Here is a 13,880-nt window from a genome sequence, read left to right on the forward strand (position 1 = left end):
TTACGGTTTTTTATCAAAAGAAGCGGTCACGTTTCTTTATTTATCAAAAGAAGCATCGTAATTTCAAAACTATCAAAAAGAGCACAAAAAAATAGTATTATTCTCTTCTTACCTCTCCCACTAACCTCCTAAATCTCACGTTGTTTTTCAATACATGGGCATGATATAGGAAAATATCAGACACATGCTGGGCCTGATATTTTCTACAGACCCAACATACATGATATGGGAAATATTATGCTCAGTCTGGACCTGATATAGAAAATATCAAGCCCAGAATAGGCCTAATATGGAAAAATATCATACTCATTGTAGACCTGATATGGGATTGTATCAAGCCTAACAGTGAACTTGATATGGGAAAATATCAAGGCCACCGTAGGCTTGATATGAATCGTATCATGCCCAACGATAAACCTGATATGAAAACATATCATACCCTTTTTAATTCTGAAGGAAGGGGATGCATTGGAAAATGATGAGAGACAGGGAACTTAGGAAGTTGGCGGGAGGATTAGGAAGAGAATAACACTATTTTTTATCTTTTTTTTTTTAGTAGTTTTAAAACTAAGGTAATAAATAAAAAATATATGACAGCTCTTTTGGGTAAAAAATCACTTATCTTAATAACTATATATATATATATATATATATATATATATATAAACTCAAGGAAAAGTTCAATGATAGACACATAAAATTATGGCCCGTCATTTCATTTTTGTGGACTCCATCACTTTATGTGTCTATTATTGAACTTTTTCTTAAATTTTTTTCCTTGAACATATATATATATATATATATATATATATATATATAAAAGATTTGGTAAGGGATTGGATTTGATAAGGTGCGTAAACCCATATAATAGTGAAATATAAACTCTGAGCAGAAAATTAATTTAACTTTTTTATATTAAATATTAAACAGATAAGAATAAATGCATTATCTTAGCCATAACAACAAGAAAGATATTATTTCTAAAGTTATCGATTCAAAGTATTTATAAATATTTATTAGAGGATATTGTTTTTTAAGAGATGGATGGGTTTAGAGGACACTCTCTTCCCAAATATGCTCTGAATAATAGTGTCATTAAATAATATTGATAATAATATTAATTTTTTAAAAAACATTAATAATAAAATTAATATTAATATTATCGTTAATATTAATAGTAAAATAATAATAGTATAAATTTAATTTAGAGAATAGAACAGGGATGGAGATTTCATCTCCTTGATTTAAGTTTAGGGATTCTTAAAATCTAAAAAAGTGAGGATAGTAAAATTCAGTTATTTAAAGATGGAAATGAGGATGATAAACCCATCTCTGTCCTATCCTATTATCATCCTTAAATAAATATTCTATACCTAATGAATAAGAAGTTTGAAAATATATAATCCGACTTAAATCTGACTTATTATCATCTGGAGGGCCTCTATCATTATATTATTCTAATTAATTTTTGATTATTAATTAAATTAGACTCTGCCAGCTGTCGCACTAATGTAACGTGTTTTGTGCTAATGAAATAGGATTAGCTATAACGACATTGTTAAAATTTTGGAGGATGTTTTACAAAAAATATTATATCCAGTAATTCTTGTTAAGGGGTAGTTCGGCGGAAGTGGCAGAACATGAGGGGCATTTTGGGAAACGAGGTTTCCGACGGCAAACTCAGTAGAGCGCGCAGGAGGCGTTCGGAATGGGGATCGCAAAAGCCGAAGAGATTTGAGAGGTTTTTGCTTCGTTTTGATCGCGTCGGAGGACGAAAGGGATTTGAACTAGGGTTCTCTTGTTTTGGAGTTATCTGGCGAGCGAAATCTCGATTTGGAAGCAGCTTTTAACACTGTCGGCCTGCGTCTGGATTCATCCGCTCCCCTGGCTTACTCGGGGAGTCTGACCGACGGCGTGGATTTGGAAGGGAACAGCGCCCTGCCGAGGCGAAAAGTTTGGTTTTAGATGGATTTCGACAGCGTCGTCGAGCTTGGGGTTCTAGTGTGACGCTTCTTCGGCACTTCCTGCGTCGTGGTGGTTTTGCAAGGTGTCGGGAAGGGTTGTGTTGCTCAGACTCATCTGCAGTTGATTTTCGTGGGGTGGATAAAGGAGACGATTCTTTCTTCCGATTTCATAAGAATTTTCAAGGCTTTTTTTTTGACGTCCTTTTTCGATTCCCTGAAGAAGATACCTTGTTGCTGCCGAGAAGAAGCTCTTTTAACAGAGTTTAGGGTTTCTAGCAATCTGATTTGGGAGTTCATACAGCGTTGCAGTACATCATCCACTTGTCACTGTCCGTTTCCTTGTGAAAAGCAGCGAGCACATTTCTATTAATTCATTGCATTTTCCCATTCGTTTACTTTGGAAAACCACCTTTTGCTTTGTATGAAATCACCGCATCGTCTGAGCAAGTACCATGCAGTTCCTCTGTATGAGTTGGACTTAGACCAGAAAATTTGGATATAAAGAGACGGCGATGGTAACGAACAAGGAAAGTAATAGTTCTCTGGTTGGTCAAAGTGAAAGCATTTGATCTGCTGGGTCAAAAGCGTCCTTTTGGATCGCTTTAAACATAGAGAATAGTTCTCCGTGGTGTGGTTCAGATGATGGTCATCTGCAATGGCTTCCCCCTCGTAGGTCCGACCAGTGGAACAGTGAAAGAAAAGACCTATCTTTATTTCTCTGCTTGTTTTTTCTCGTCTTATGGAGGTTCATACAAGTAAACATGACCGGGAGAAATTGACATGCAGCCAAGAGCTTAGCTAAGAAAGTTCTTCTTGAGTTAGGGAGAAATGAGTACCAATCAGCAGCCAGAGCAGGGGAAGAGTGTCAAGGGTCTTGATGCGACTGTGAAGGTTGTTGTTGCAATCAGGGCTTCAAAAGAGATCCCAAAGACAGCACTTGTATGGGCTTTATCAAATGTTGTTCAGGCTGGAGATTGCATAATGCTCTTGGTTGTGGTTCCTTCGCACAGTTCCGGTACCATTTTCTAGCTTCTCTTGGTGTTCATTTCTCTAGTTTTCTATTCTCTTATATTTCTTTCTCAACTTAAGAAGAAACTTGATAGTTAGCTAGCCATTGGTTATGATTGTTTCAAATCGGTTGTCTTGCTCATTTGGTTACTCACAAGTCACTATGCCTAATGTTGTTAGACTTTTTTTTTTTTTTGGAATTGGAAATCAACGAGGTGGATTTGATATTTCATGTTCCTGCTGTAAAATATATTAGTCAATCATAATGCTTTATATTGTATATAATTTTTCATCTTAGTAGATGGCATATATTTGCCAAAGCATCACAACCAAACTCTTTGTGGCTGTGGATTTTTTTCCTTTTAATGTAATTACTAAACTATGTGATGCTAGCACATTTCGTCTTCACTGGTGTATGATTGATCTGCTTTATTAAATTTTTTATTTGTTTAGGTAGAAAACTATGGGGATTTCCGAAATTTGCTGGTGACTGTGCTAGTGGCTATGGGAAATCACAACCTGGTACACCTTCGGAGCAGAAGTCTGACATTACCGATTCCTGCTCTCAAATGATGCTGCAACTTCGTGACATTTATGATTCAAACAAGGTTAGTTGCTTATGCCAATCCTCTATAGTCTTCCTTAAATTTTCCCATTGAATGTGCCTAATTCCTTTTCGTTGTAGATAATTGTCAAGATAAAGATTGTTTCTGGATCACCTTGTGGTGCAGTGGCTGCAGAATCCAAACGAGTCCAGGCGAACTGGGTAGTGTTAGACAGGAAATGATCTACCCGAACTTTTTTTTTTTTAACAACCGGCTTCTCTTATATGCTACATGAGCTAATTATGCTGCTTTCTCATTTTGACATCTTGATGCTATTTCTTTCTACAGACAGCTGAAGAATGAAGAGAAGTATTGCATTGATGAATTACAATGTAACATAGTAGTAATGAAACGTTCCCAACCTAAAGTTCTTCGCTTGAATTTAGTAGGATCTGATGATGCAGAGATGCAATTACTTTGTCAAGTACCCTCAGAGTTAGATAGCTCAAAGACTTCTGCCAGCAACAAAGATTCTCAAAAATCTATTAGAGGACCAGTTGTGACACCAACTAGTAGTCCTGATTTAGAGACATTATCTACTACTACTGAAGCTGGAAGTTTGTCAATGTCAAGTTCAGATCCTGGAACCTCTCCTTTTTTTGCCATTGAAGCAATCAGTTGTTCTCAGAAAGAGGAGCATATAGCTCCAAAAGATACAAGGAACGTAGATATATCTTCCTCTGATTCTGATAGTGAGAATCTTAGCCCTGGTAAAGCAAAATTTGAGCCCTGGATAGCAGAGATTTTTGGAGGTGGCTGTCCATTGCCAAGGGAAATTCATGAACGATCTCCATCATTTAATAGTAGTGCTCGTACGTCTACAGCCAAAGCCTTGTTGGATAAACTTTCCAAGCTGGACAGAGAATATGAAGTTGGTTCTGTGAGTTGTAAATTAGATTTGAACTTCAGTGGAAATGTCAGAGAAGCTATTTCTCTCTCAGGAAATCCACCTCCGGGACCACCTCCTCTATGCTCCATATGCCAGCACAAGGCACCTGTATTTGGAAAGCCTCCTAGGTGGTTCAGCTACTCAGAGCTAGAACTTGCTACTGGTGGGTTTTCGCAAGCAAATTTCTTGGCTGAGGGAGGGTTTGGATCTGTACATAGAGGTGTCCTTCCAGATGGTCAAGCAATTGCAGTCAAGCAACATAAACTTGCTAGTTCGCAGGGCGATCAAGAATTCTGCTCAGAGGTGGAAGTTCTAAGCTGTGCACAACATCGGAATGTCGTGATGTTAATCGGATTTTGTGTAGAAGATAGGAGGAGGTTGCTGGTATATGAATACATTTGTAATGGATCGTTGGATACTCATCTCTATGGTCAGTACTAAATTCATTTAAGTCCTTTAATTACTACAACTATTAAGAATAAGGTACATTATATATCAATGTTACACAAATCTTCTGAGAATGAAACTCCTCTTCATAATAAAACTGTACTTACGGTCACTGGCAGAAATTGGCTATGACCACATAGTAGTGCTCTAATATGTTTAAGACATGAATGTCAAAAGTTTCTGAATGAATATTCTCCAAAATCTTGTTTTTTGTAATGATTGCACTTTATACTAATATCCATCTAAATGTTTCGTACTTAAAAATAAATTGCTGCATGTGGTGAATTTGTTCTGACCTAGAAGATCATAAACCTTTATTCCTGTAGGTCGTAAGCAAGAACCATTGGAATGGTCTTCTCGGCAAAAAATTGCTTTAGGAGCTGCTCGAGGTTTGAGATATCTTCATGAAGAGTGCAGAGTCGGTTGCATAGTCCACCGAGATATGAGGCCAAATAACATTCTTATAACCCATGATTTTGAACCATTGGTATGGTTTCAAATTCCCTGCAGCAAAAATTGAGTTGATGTGGATTTATTGGTTTTCTCACATAATATTCTTAGAGTGTTAGACGTAATTACAACATTTCTGTTTGAGATATCACTCTTTACGCTACTTTCTATATAGCCTTGAATCCTACCGTGCTTAATTCAGTTTAACCCTGATGAAAGCTTTTGAATGTTGTTCTTCCTGTTCTTAGTCCCCTTTGGTTTTGAAAGTTTGCTGCTGTTTGGCTATTCATGATAAGAACGTAATCGTGCCACAACTATCTTGTTTTGTTGAGATGCAAACTGAACAAGAAAAGCAGCACTAGTACCTAATACATGCTGCTATGAGTATAATGATATTAGATACAAACTCTGCCAATGTTTTGCAGCCTAGTTTCATATAAATTCCATTTGCCCCTCAAGAATCTGAAGCTAATATCCTCTAATAGTTTGGAGTGTGATTATTTTGACATAAAGACACCTGACCTTTTAATGTGTAACTCAAGGTTGGTGATTTTGGCTTAGCGAGATGGCAACCAGATGGTTATCTTGGTGTCGAAACACGAGTGATAGGAACCTTTGGGTAAATCTTGCACCATAGCAAAAAAACTTCTACCTTAGTGATTGGACTATTAATCTAAAATCATCTCTATTTGTAGATATCTAGCACCTGAATATGCTCAAACCGGGCAAATTACAGAAAAAGCCGATGTATATTCCTTTGGAGTAGTCCTGCTGGAGCTTGTGACTGGACGGAGAGCTGTTGATATAGACCGACCAAAGGGTCAGCAGTGCCTCACAGAATGGGTGAGTGGAAACTTTTTTGTTTCCAAAATTCCTCTGTACTTCATTAATCACTGGCTCAATTCTTTGTTTACTTGTGAAATTGAAATTTTTTTAGTAATGATAGCATCTCATTTTTGTGGGACTTACTGTTTCTACGATTAAATTTACTTTTAGTAGCGCACAGCGCAGGTATTATACTATCTAGTATACATTCAAGCTTTGTCTTGGTTGAACAGGCGCGCCCTTTGCTCGAAGAACATGCTATGGAAGAGTTTATAGATCCTTGTTTAGGTAACGATTACTCTGACGATGAAATACACTGGATGTTGCATGCTGCGTCTTTGTGCATTAGACGAGATCCTCATGCCAGGCCTCGGATGTCCCAGGTACGTCCTTAAGAGTTCTGCAGCTCAGAGTACGCGAAGAAAATTGATTTCCTTAGGTTTAACACTGGATTTACCCGCGAAGGTTCTTAGGATTTTGGAGGGCGACTTGAAGGATTCTTGCTACACTTCAACGCCAAGGTATGCTAATGGAAACAAGAGCGACCTGAGCAACAATAATATTCCTATTGTGTGACAAAAGGTGAAATTGCTCGCCCCCAGTGCCTCCGACCCCAGACCATTACGAGGGAGATAAATCACGACAGTCAAGAAGGCAAATGGTGGTGAAGTGAGTTGCACAGGATCTAGGGATTTACGGCCCGACAACCCTGCAATTTGACCCCGCGATCTTATGTGGCAAGCATGCCATCACTTACTATCTCGGATGACTTGTGGAGTCAACAATATTTCTATAGTGAAACAAACTTTGGAGGTTTTGTCTCAGAAAGACCACCAAACGATACTTCACAAACAGCCTGGGAGCGAGGAAGAGTGTTAATGAGAATGATCTAGATTTTGTCACATTGTTAGATTGCAATGTAATATTAGCTTATTTGGGTCTACATAGTTTTGGTATCTCTTGACTATAGTGATCTTGTTTCTACATAGTTTTGGGATAAATAATATCAACAACTTTATGATCTTTACCAACTGAACTAGTTACCAACTTACCATCCTTTATTATTTCTGTTTGTCACTAGTTCCCATCGAAGAAACCAGAAAATTTCTCATAAGCAGAACTTCTCAAAGTGAATTCTTTTTTCCCACTGATCAGGGACCATAACTAGGAAAAGATTTGTGATGAAGAAAACTCGACAGACTAATAGTGTTTAAATGCAAGTAGCAAACATATTTAAGAAAATACTGTTAATGAGACAGCTTCAGTATAGAAAGTTTAAGCGAACCGAAGAACCGAACCGACACACATTGATTTCTCAGGAGACGCGGCAAGTCTTAACTTAAGAACTAAAAATCTCTAAAATTTTCGCAGGCTGATAAAAACTCAATCTAAAACTTAATAATAATGCTCTACTTCCCACCGAGTGTGGGAAACTGGCCAGGATCTTCAATTGATGGCGCAGCAGCTGGGAAGCTTGAGCCTCCGCCACCGTAGCTGCCTCTCGATGGTGCACGGTCACCTCTTCCCCTGCCACGCCCACGGCCACCCGGACTGTAGTACTGTTTACCTTCGCCGGTCTTGAAGAACTCATTCATGTTCAAAGGCTATAAACAAAAATTCAAATTTCAATACTAACAAAAAGGGAGAATCTCAAAGAACTGATAATATCATGTAAAGACGCATCGCGTAGGTACTTTTTTGCTCCGTTCATCACGATCAGTGTTTTCTTTCTTTTTCCCAGCATCCTTGTCCGAGCCCTGAAAGATGTATCATATAACAATAGCGAAATTGTAGACGACTGGTCGTCAATAAAAGGCCTTAGCAGTGAGCATACCAATTTAACAAAAATAGGATCGACTTCTTTTTTCATTGATAGTAGCTGCATGGACTGCAAGTCCTTGTCAATTTCAACCTTTCTCTCCTCGGCTTTTAATGCAAGCAAAGCTTTTCTTTTCTCCTCTTTGATTTTCTCATATTCTTCCAAAGTCATCTCCTATACAGTATAATTAAACAGATCATGTTGTTTAGCTACTGATTTCTACATCTGGAATGAACAGAGTAAGAAAGAAGGTAGTAGCAGTAATAGAAGTTCCATACAGAATCACCCTTTGACAGATACAATTACTTTTAACTTTGACTCTATTGCTCATGTCAAACAAAACAAATAACTAAAGAAAGGCATGGAGAATTGCTCAATACATTATAGTGCTTAATGATGCAAATGCTAACTTCAGTAGTGTTAATATTAAGAGACCGGCAGTCGATGTTTACATAAACAAATAAAAGACTTCTAAATGCCACTCATGATGTAAAAGGGTCATATCTATGAGATTCAGAAGGCAATCTTGAGTTACAAAGCAAAGAGTTCTCAAGAAAAATTTCAGTCAAATAATATATGATCTTTGTTAATACAATTTTATAGTTGTTACAAAATTATAGTTGGTCACTCAAAGTTCAAAAAGACAATATGATTATTTAATCTAACATCAGAGAACAAACCATAGTAGGCAGTAACAGAAAGTGTATACAGTGGCAAGACAATAACAAAAGTTGATTAAAAAGAACCGAATGAAAAAACAAATCATACGGATACCTTGATTCAGTCACATAGGAAGCTAGTTTTATTTTACTCTCCAGACTGGTTTTACTGTTTTTATTTTAAAGAAATGAACTGATATTTTAACAAAAAGACAGATTGAAATTTCAACAACTAAAATAGTGATTTTCTTTGAATTATGATGAGATGCAAACTTGATGGTGATGGTGGGTGGACTACATAGTTATTTAAGTTATGAGAGCGCCCAAAAGCACATAGCATAGGTGCTATGGGGTTGAGGTGCAAAACCCAAGGTGAGGTGCATGCCTTACCAAAGTAAGGTGCTTTGGTATAAATTTTTGCAATTCAAATATATATAGAGAATTTCTACTAAAATATTGCACTAACAAAACTATAGTTCATAAAATATTAAGTAATAATTTAAATATAAACTTCACTAGCAAATAAATATGTTATGCCCATAATTCAAATTAAAAAAAATAATCAAATATCTAAATTTGCATCATCTTCCTCAATCATATCATTATAATCATCACCAAATATTTCAGATTTGTATAGCTGAATTTTCATCGGTTTCCTAGGGCCAATTTCTTCCTCCTCTCACAAGGTGCACGCTTAAGGCGCAAGAGGCTCGCCTGGCTACACCTTACGCCTAGGCACAGTCAGGCGAGCGCGTTTAATAACTATAGGTGACTAGTTAAGTATAAAGTGCAGAAGCAAATTTGATCAACTTCACTGTTTGAAAGAAAGTTCTCCAGTGCACGAAGCTTCCATCAATGCAGTCTTATCTGCATTGCAAGGCTGCCCTTCAAGCTTGTAGAAAGTAGAATTTCTAGATGAAAAAGAACAACAAAAAAACAGAACTTCGACTTCCCAATTTCAGTGAAAAAGGTGTTCCATACATTTTGATAAAGGTTGTAGTTGCCAGAATCGATTAACCAACTGAACTAAACACTCCTAATGATGAATCCTTAGCTTGATGATGACACATATGAAACAATGGTCAAAAACACTAGGTAAGCTACAGGATATTTTCACACTATTAGTTGGAACATGTGTTCACAAGAGTGATTACAAGTGATGAAGACTTATAGACATCTACTGGTCATAATTGGGGAAAAAATGAGTACACCAAGAGGCTTTCCCAAGAGAGATTGCATGCCAATGCAGATAGAGACACTATCACAAAATAAAATAAAAATAAAAATAAAAGATAGATGCACTAATTATCACTTGCATTTGCAAGGAGAGATAAAACACTATAAACTGCACGATAAACAACTCTGTGCACAAATTACGAGCATGATTTCCACTGTCAGACTTGATATTTATTGAAATTTATACATCTGAATGGTAGGAACTCAGGACACAAGAAAGTTTCTAAAAGAGCGTTGCAGAATCAAGACTCGAGAATCCTAAAATGGATAAATCAAGAAAAAAAATTGGGAGATTTATTCAAAATGCTGACATTGAACACTTTAAACACTAGATAAATGGCCAAAGGAAATCTACGAATGCTCTATCCAGATGAAATGGGTGAATGAGAAAATGGGGCAAGGTCATACAGTCAACAAGAAATAACAGTTTGCTTGGATGACATCTGTGATCTCCAAATGAAAGTATACACAATTGACTAGATATTAAAAAACGAACAAGAAGCTAGTTATTCTTTCACATGTGCAGGCATAAAGATAATAGAAGATATTTTAAAGAATGAGACGTTTTTTCTTTTGACAAATCAGGAAATAATCAGTTGAAGATACAAAAATATTTATACTGTTGAAAACTGGGTATAGGCTTTTGAAAATTGGCCTATTAATAAAATGTTTACATAACATAACAAATAAAATCTAAGACATTTTAAATTAAGATTTTCAAAATATGGTAACTTGACATATGCTAAGATATTATTTTAATAAAGAACTATGGTCAATAAAATATGGTAATCTTTATAGTACAAGGGAATTATGTATCTAAAGAGAAGTTCACCTTGTCCTCTTCCTTTTCTTCAGTCTCATTAACAGCAGCCTCCTTGTCCTTACTCTCCTCTGTTAATGGTGCCTTTTCCTGTTCTGGATGCCCCTCAGTTGGCAACTTATCCTCAGATTTAAGGACATCATCCTTTTCCCTGCTCAACAGAGTTTCACAACTCAGAATAATTCACTCACACAACTGAAAATAAGCTTCAGTTTAAACTAGAACAAAGATGAAAAGATGTGTCAAGTTTCAACGAGATCAGCATCTTAACTGTTCAAGTGTTTCATCAGCTACAGTTCCCCAGTTACCACGCCCTGCGCCTTGACGTTTGACCTCAAAACTACGCCCGGTTCCACTCCGACGCTCATACACCCTCCGTGGAGGGCGTTCAGAGTCACCTCCGGATTCATCATTCCCATAGCCACCTCGGCTGGCATAGCCACCACGACGGCCACCACTGAAAGGCTGACGTGGAGGACGTTCCCTGTCAGGCTTGTCAGCATCACGATCCTCTCCGCCGACGCCGCCACCACCACCATAGCTCCTGGATAATCCATTCAGGTTCTCATTTCCAAATTCACGACTTGGACCTCGCCCACCGCCTCGCCCACGGCCAGGTCCGCCACGACCAGCTCCGCCACGTGCTGGTGCGGTATTGCTTCTCGCCTCCCTCACTGTGCCACGAACATTCCCAAATCAGAGAGTAAATTTTTGAACCGGATGGAAACTTCTTCCAACAAATTCAGAAACAAACAAAAATAATCCGATGAAATGGGGAAAACATCCAAAAGATCGTTTTTTTTTCAAGAGCAACCTGACAATACATAAACCAGAAACTGACCGGCTTGAGCAGGGGGGGCCGGTTTCGTCGGAAGCTTCGCCGCTACCGGAGCAGCAGCGGCCGGCGCAGCGGGTTTCTTAGCAACTACCTTTTGCTGCTGGACGACGACCACCAGCTGCGAAGGGTCATCGTTGTCGTTATCCCCCAGTATATCAAACGGATTCGCGGTCGCCATCTCAGTAAAATGTTATCCAAATCGCCGCTCTCCGAGTGGCACCAGAGGCACTCCGGGACTAGCAAATCCGCCGACGCGAAGCACTCTCCATTAAAATCACTACAAACACAAGGAAAGAGACGGATTCCTCGCCGGGTAGCAGAAGAAAGGTACGAGTTTTGTAGCCAAACAAAAAAAAACAAAAGAAAAAACCCTAGCCGCACTCTTCCCCCATGAATAGGCTTCCGTCCAGAGGAGCAAGGAAACCTAATCTATCCCTATTGGCAATAATAGGCACACCGCATTGACTAATTTACGCACCTTGATGGAGACTCGACGGATATTATCAAGGGTATGTTTGTCATTTCAACTCCATCGAAATCTATCGCGATCGACGGATTGGGAGGCTACGTGGATGCAATCGAAAACGCGATTCTTTCATCGTGCGGTCGAGATCTTCCGGTTCGCTTTGGATTACTAGATTTGGTCCTATTTACAGTAATGGGCCAGGCCCATGTTAGAGCCCATAACTTATCCTTAATTCTCTTTTTTACCCTCTATTTGGATGAATGAGAAAAGATTCATTAACAAAAAGGAAAGAGAGGGAAAGAAAAAGAAAATGAAGGGAAGTAAAGTATTTAACTTATCTTGTTTGAGAGGAGGGAAAGTTCATTAACATAATATATATTATTTTATTTGAGAGGAAAGGAAAGGGAATGAAAGTTAAATAGATAAAGTTAAAAAATATCTTTACTTTTAAAATTAGACATTTTTTATAATATTAATATTTATTTTATAAATATAAATTAGATATTTTTAATAATAAAATTAATTTTTTATATTATGATTTAAATTAGTTATTTTTTAATAAAAAATTAATATTTTATACTATTCATACTAATGAATTACCAATAATCAAATAATTAAATGAAAAATAATGAAAATAATGATTTTAGAAATCTTAAATAAAAAAAAATTGAAAGATAACATAGAATTCTTAGTTTTTAAAATTTTATTAAATTTTGATGATAAAATTAAAAAAATAGTAGATATCTTCTTAAATATTAACCGTAAAAATAATTTCTTCCTTTAACTCAGTTAATAGATCATCTGACAACAAACGAACGGTGAAGAAAGTAAGAAAATTGGACTCCGACAACATAACAAAATTAAAAATTAAAAATTTTCTTAAATTATTACGAACAAGGAACAAGGATAAAAGTAGAATAAATTTTTTTTATTTTCTCTTTTCCTTCCTTACATTCCAATTCATAGTGTAAGAAAATCTCTCTTTCTATAGATAAGGAAGGTTAAAACTTATCCTTCTTTATCTTTCCTTCCCTTCTCTCACTCCATCCCAAATAAGGTTCAAATTTTCCATTTCTTTTATTTCTCCTTCCTTTCCTTTCCCTTATCTCCTCCCAACCAAACATACCGTTAGATGAGATGAGAACGACAAGCACAACAAGATCGCGAGAGATCTTAAACGAGCTTCAAAAAGACAGAGCAAATCTGTTTTTCTTTTCTTTCTTTTTTTTTTTTTTGTGTTCTGGATCGAAGAAGGCAAGCAATAAGGTTGCATCAGCCATTAACTGTGTCAGGTGGCTGCTGATTCTGAATCCTTGTCACTCGCAACTTGCAGCCGAAAACAGAGAGAGCTTTCTGCTGCTCGTGTTTCTCCATGAAGTAATTGAAGGATTGGATGAGATCAATAAGAGCAATCCTTGTCATGCAGCAAACGCCACAGTAAGTCCACCACCAATAGATCAGCACATTGAATGGGTGTTTAATATTGTTGTTGTGGTTGTTGTTGTTGTTTACTCCAAATGACTTATTTGGCTCGCTTGGCTCATCCAATTGGATAGATTTGGTCGGCTCACTCGACACAGAGTCACTCTTCAAACTCACTCAACTTCCACTCAAGTAAATGAGATCCGAGTGATGGATGAGCTAGCAACAATGCAATGTGTAGAGTGACATGTGATGCCGTGGTGAAAAAGGGTCTCACATAAACTGGGTCGAAGTAGGAAGGAACGACTGATATGGAGGTCAAAGTAAAGAGTTATCCGGTTGGACATAGTGGGTCAAACGGGCTATACTGCTGACCAGCCATGTCCGAGTGGACAATCTCTCGGACCATTGTCTTAGCAAGACGCCATGGCC

The 13,880-nt window shown here is 37.4% G+C and overlaps 2 protein-coding genes across 2 annotated transcripts; one reads left to right on the forward strand and one right to left on the reverse strand.

Moving 5' to 3' along the window:
- The first annotated feature begins 1,638 nt into the window (after positions 1-1,638).
- LOC122040448 (inactive protein kinase SELMODRAFT_444075-like) lies at positions 1,639-7,200 on the forward strand. The gene is made up of 9 exons (XM_042599763.1): positions 1,639-2,979; positions 3,426-3,580; positions 3,658-3,752; positions 3,866-4,896; positions 5,240-5,400; positions 5,906-5,982; positions 6,059-6,206; positions 6,422-6,571; positions 6,654-7,200. Exons 1-9 carry the CDS (start codon positions 2,793-2,795, stop codon positions 6,762-6,764), a joined length of 2,115 nt encoding a protein of 704 aa, XP_042455697.1. The 5' UTR covers positions 1,639-2,792; the 3' UTR covers positions 6,765-7,200.
- Positions 7,201-7,392: 192 nt separating this feature from the next.
- LOC122040450 (RGG repeats nuclear RNA binding protein A-like) lies at positions 7,393-11,969 on the reverse strand. Its single transcript, XM_042599765.1, has 6 exons — positions 11,564-11,969; positions 10,994-11,396; positions 10,735-10,873; positions 8,023-8,181; positions 7,883-7,945; positions 7,393-7,792 (listed from the first exon to the last, which is right to left on the reverse strand). The coding sequence occupies exons 1-6, from the start codon at positions 11,736-11,738 to the stop codon at positions 7,598-7,600; spliced, it is 1,134 nt and encodes a 377-aa protein (XP_042455699.1). The 5' UTR covers positions 11,739-11,969; the 3' UTR covers positions 7,393-7,597.
- Between the last annotated feature and the right edge of the window lie 1,911 nt (positions 11,970-13,880).

This window comes from Zingiber officinale, chromosome 2A (genome assembly GCF_018446385.1).
Source record: "Zingiber officinale cultivar Zhangliang chromosome 2A, Zo_v1.1, whole genome shotgun sequence".
Taxonomy (NCBI): Eukaryota; Viridiplantae; Streptophyta; class Magnoliopsida; order Zingiberales; family Zingiberaceae; genus Zingiber; species Zingiber officinale.

What these genes read in the sequence shown, in the direction of transcription:
- LOC122040448 (XM_042599763.1), top strand. Translation starts at nt 2,793, where the DNA reads ATGAGTACCAATCAGCAGCCAGAGCAGGGGAAGAGTGTCAAGGGTCTT. An exon ending in GGTTCCTTCGCACAGTTCCG is followed by an intron (nt 2,980 to 3,425) that starts GTACCATTTTCT and finishes TTATTTGTTTAG; the next exon opens with GTAGAAAACTATGGGGATTT. An exon ending in CGAGTGATAGGAACCTTTGG is followed by an intron (nt 5,983 to 6,058) that starts GTAAATCTTGCA and finishes CTCTATTTGTAG; the next exon opens with ATATCTAGCACCTGAATATG.
- LOC122040450 (XM_042599765.1), bottom strand. Translation starts at nt 11,738, where the DNA reads ATGGCGACCGCGAATCCGTTTGATATACTGGGGGATAACGACAACGAT. An exon ending in GGCCCCCCCTGCTCAAGCCG is followed by an intron (nt 11,397 to 11,563) that starts GTCAGTTTCTGG and finishes TTCGTGGCACAG; the next exon opens with TGAGGGAGGCGAGAAGCAAT. An exon ending in GCTGATGAAACACTTGAACA is followed by an intron (nt 10,874 to 10,993) that starts GTTAAGATGCTG and finishes TCTGTTGAGCAG; the next exon opens with GGAAAAGGATGATGTCCTTA.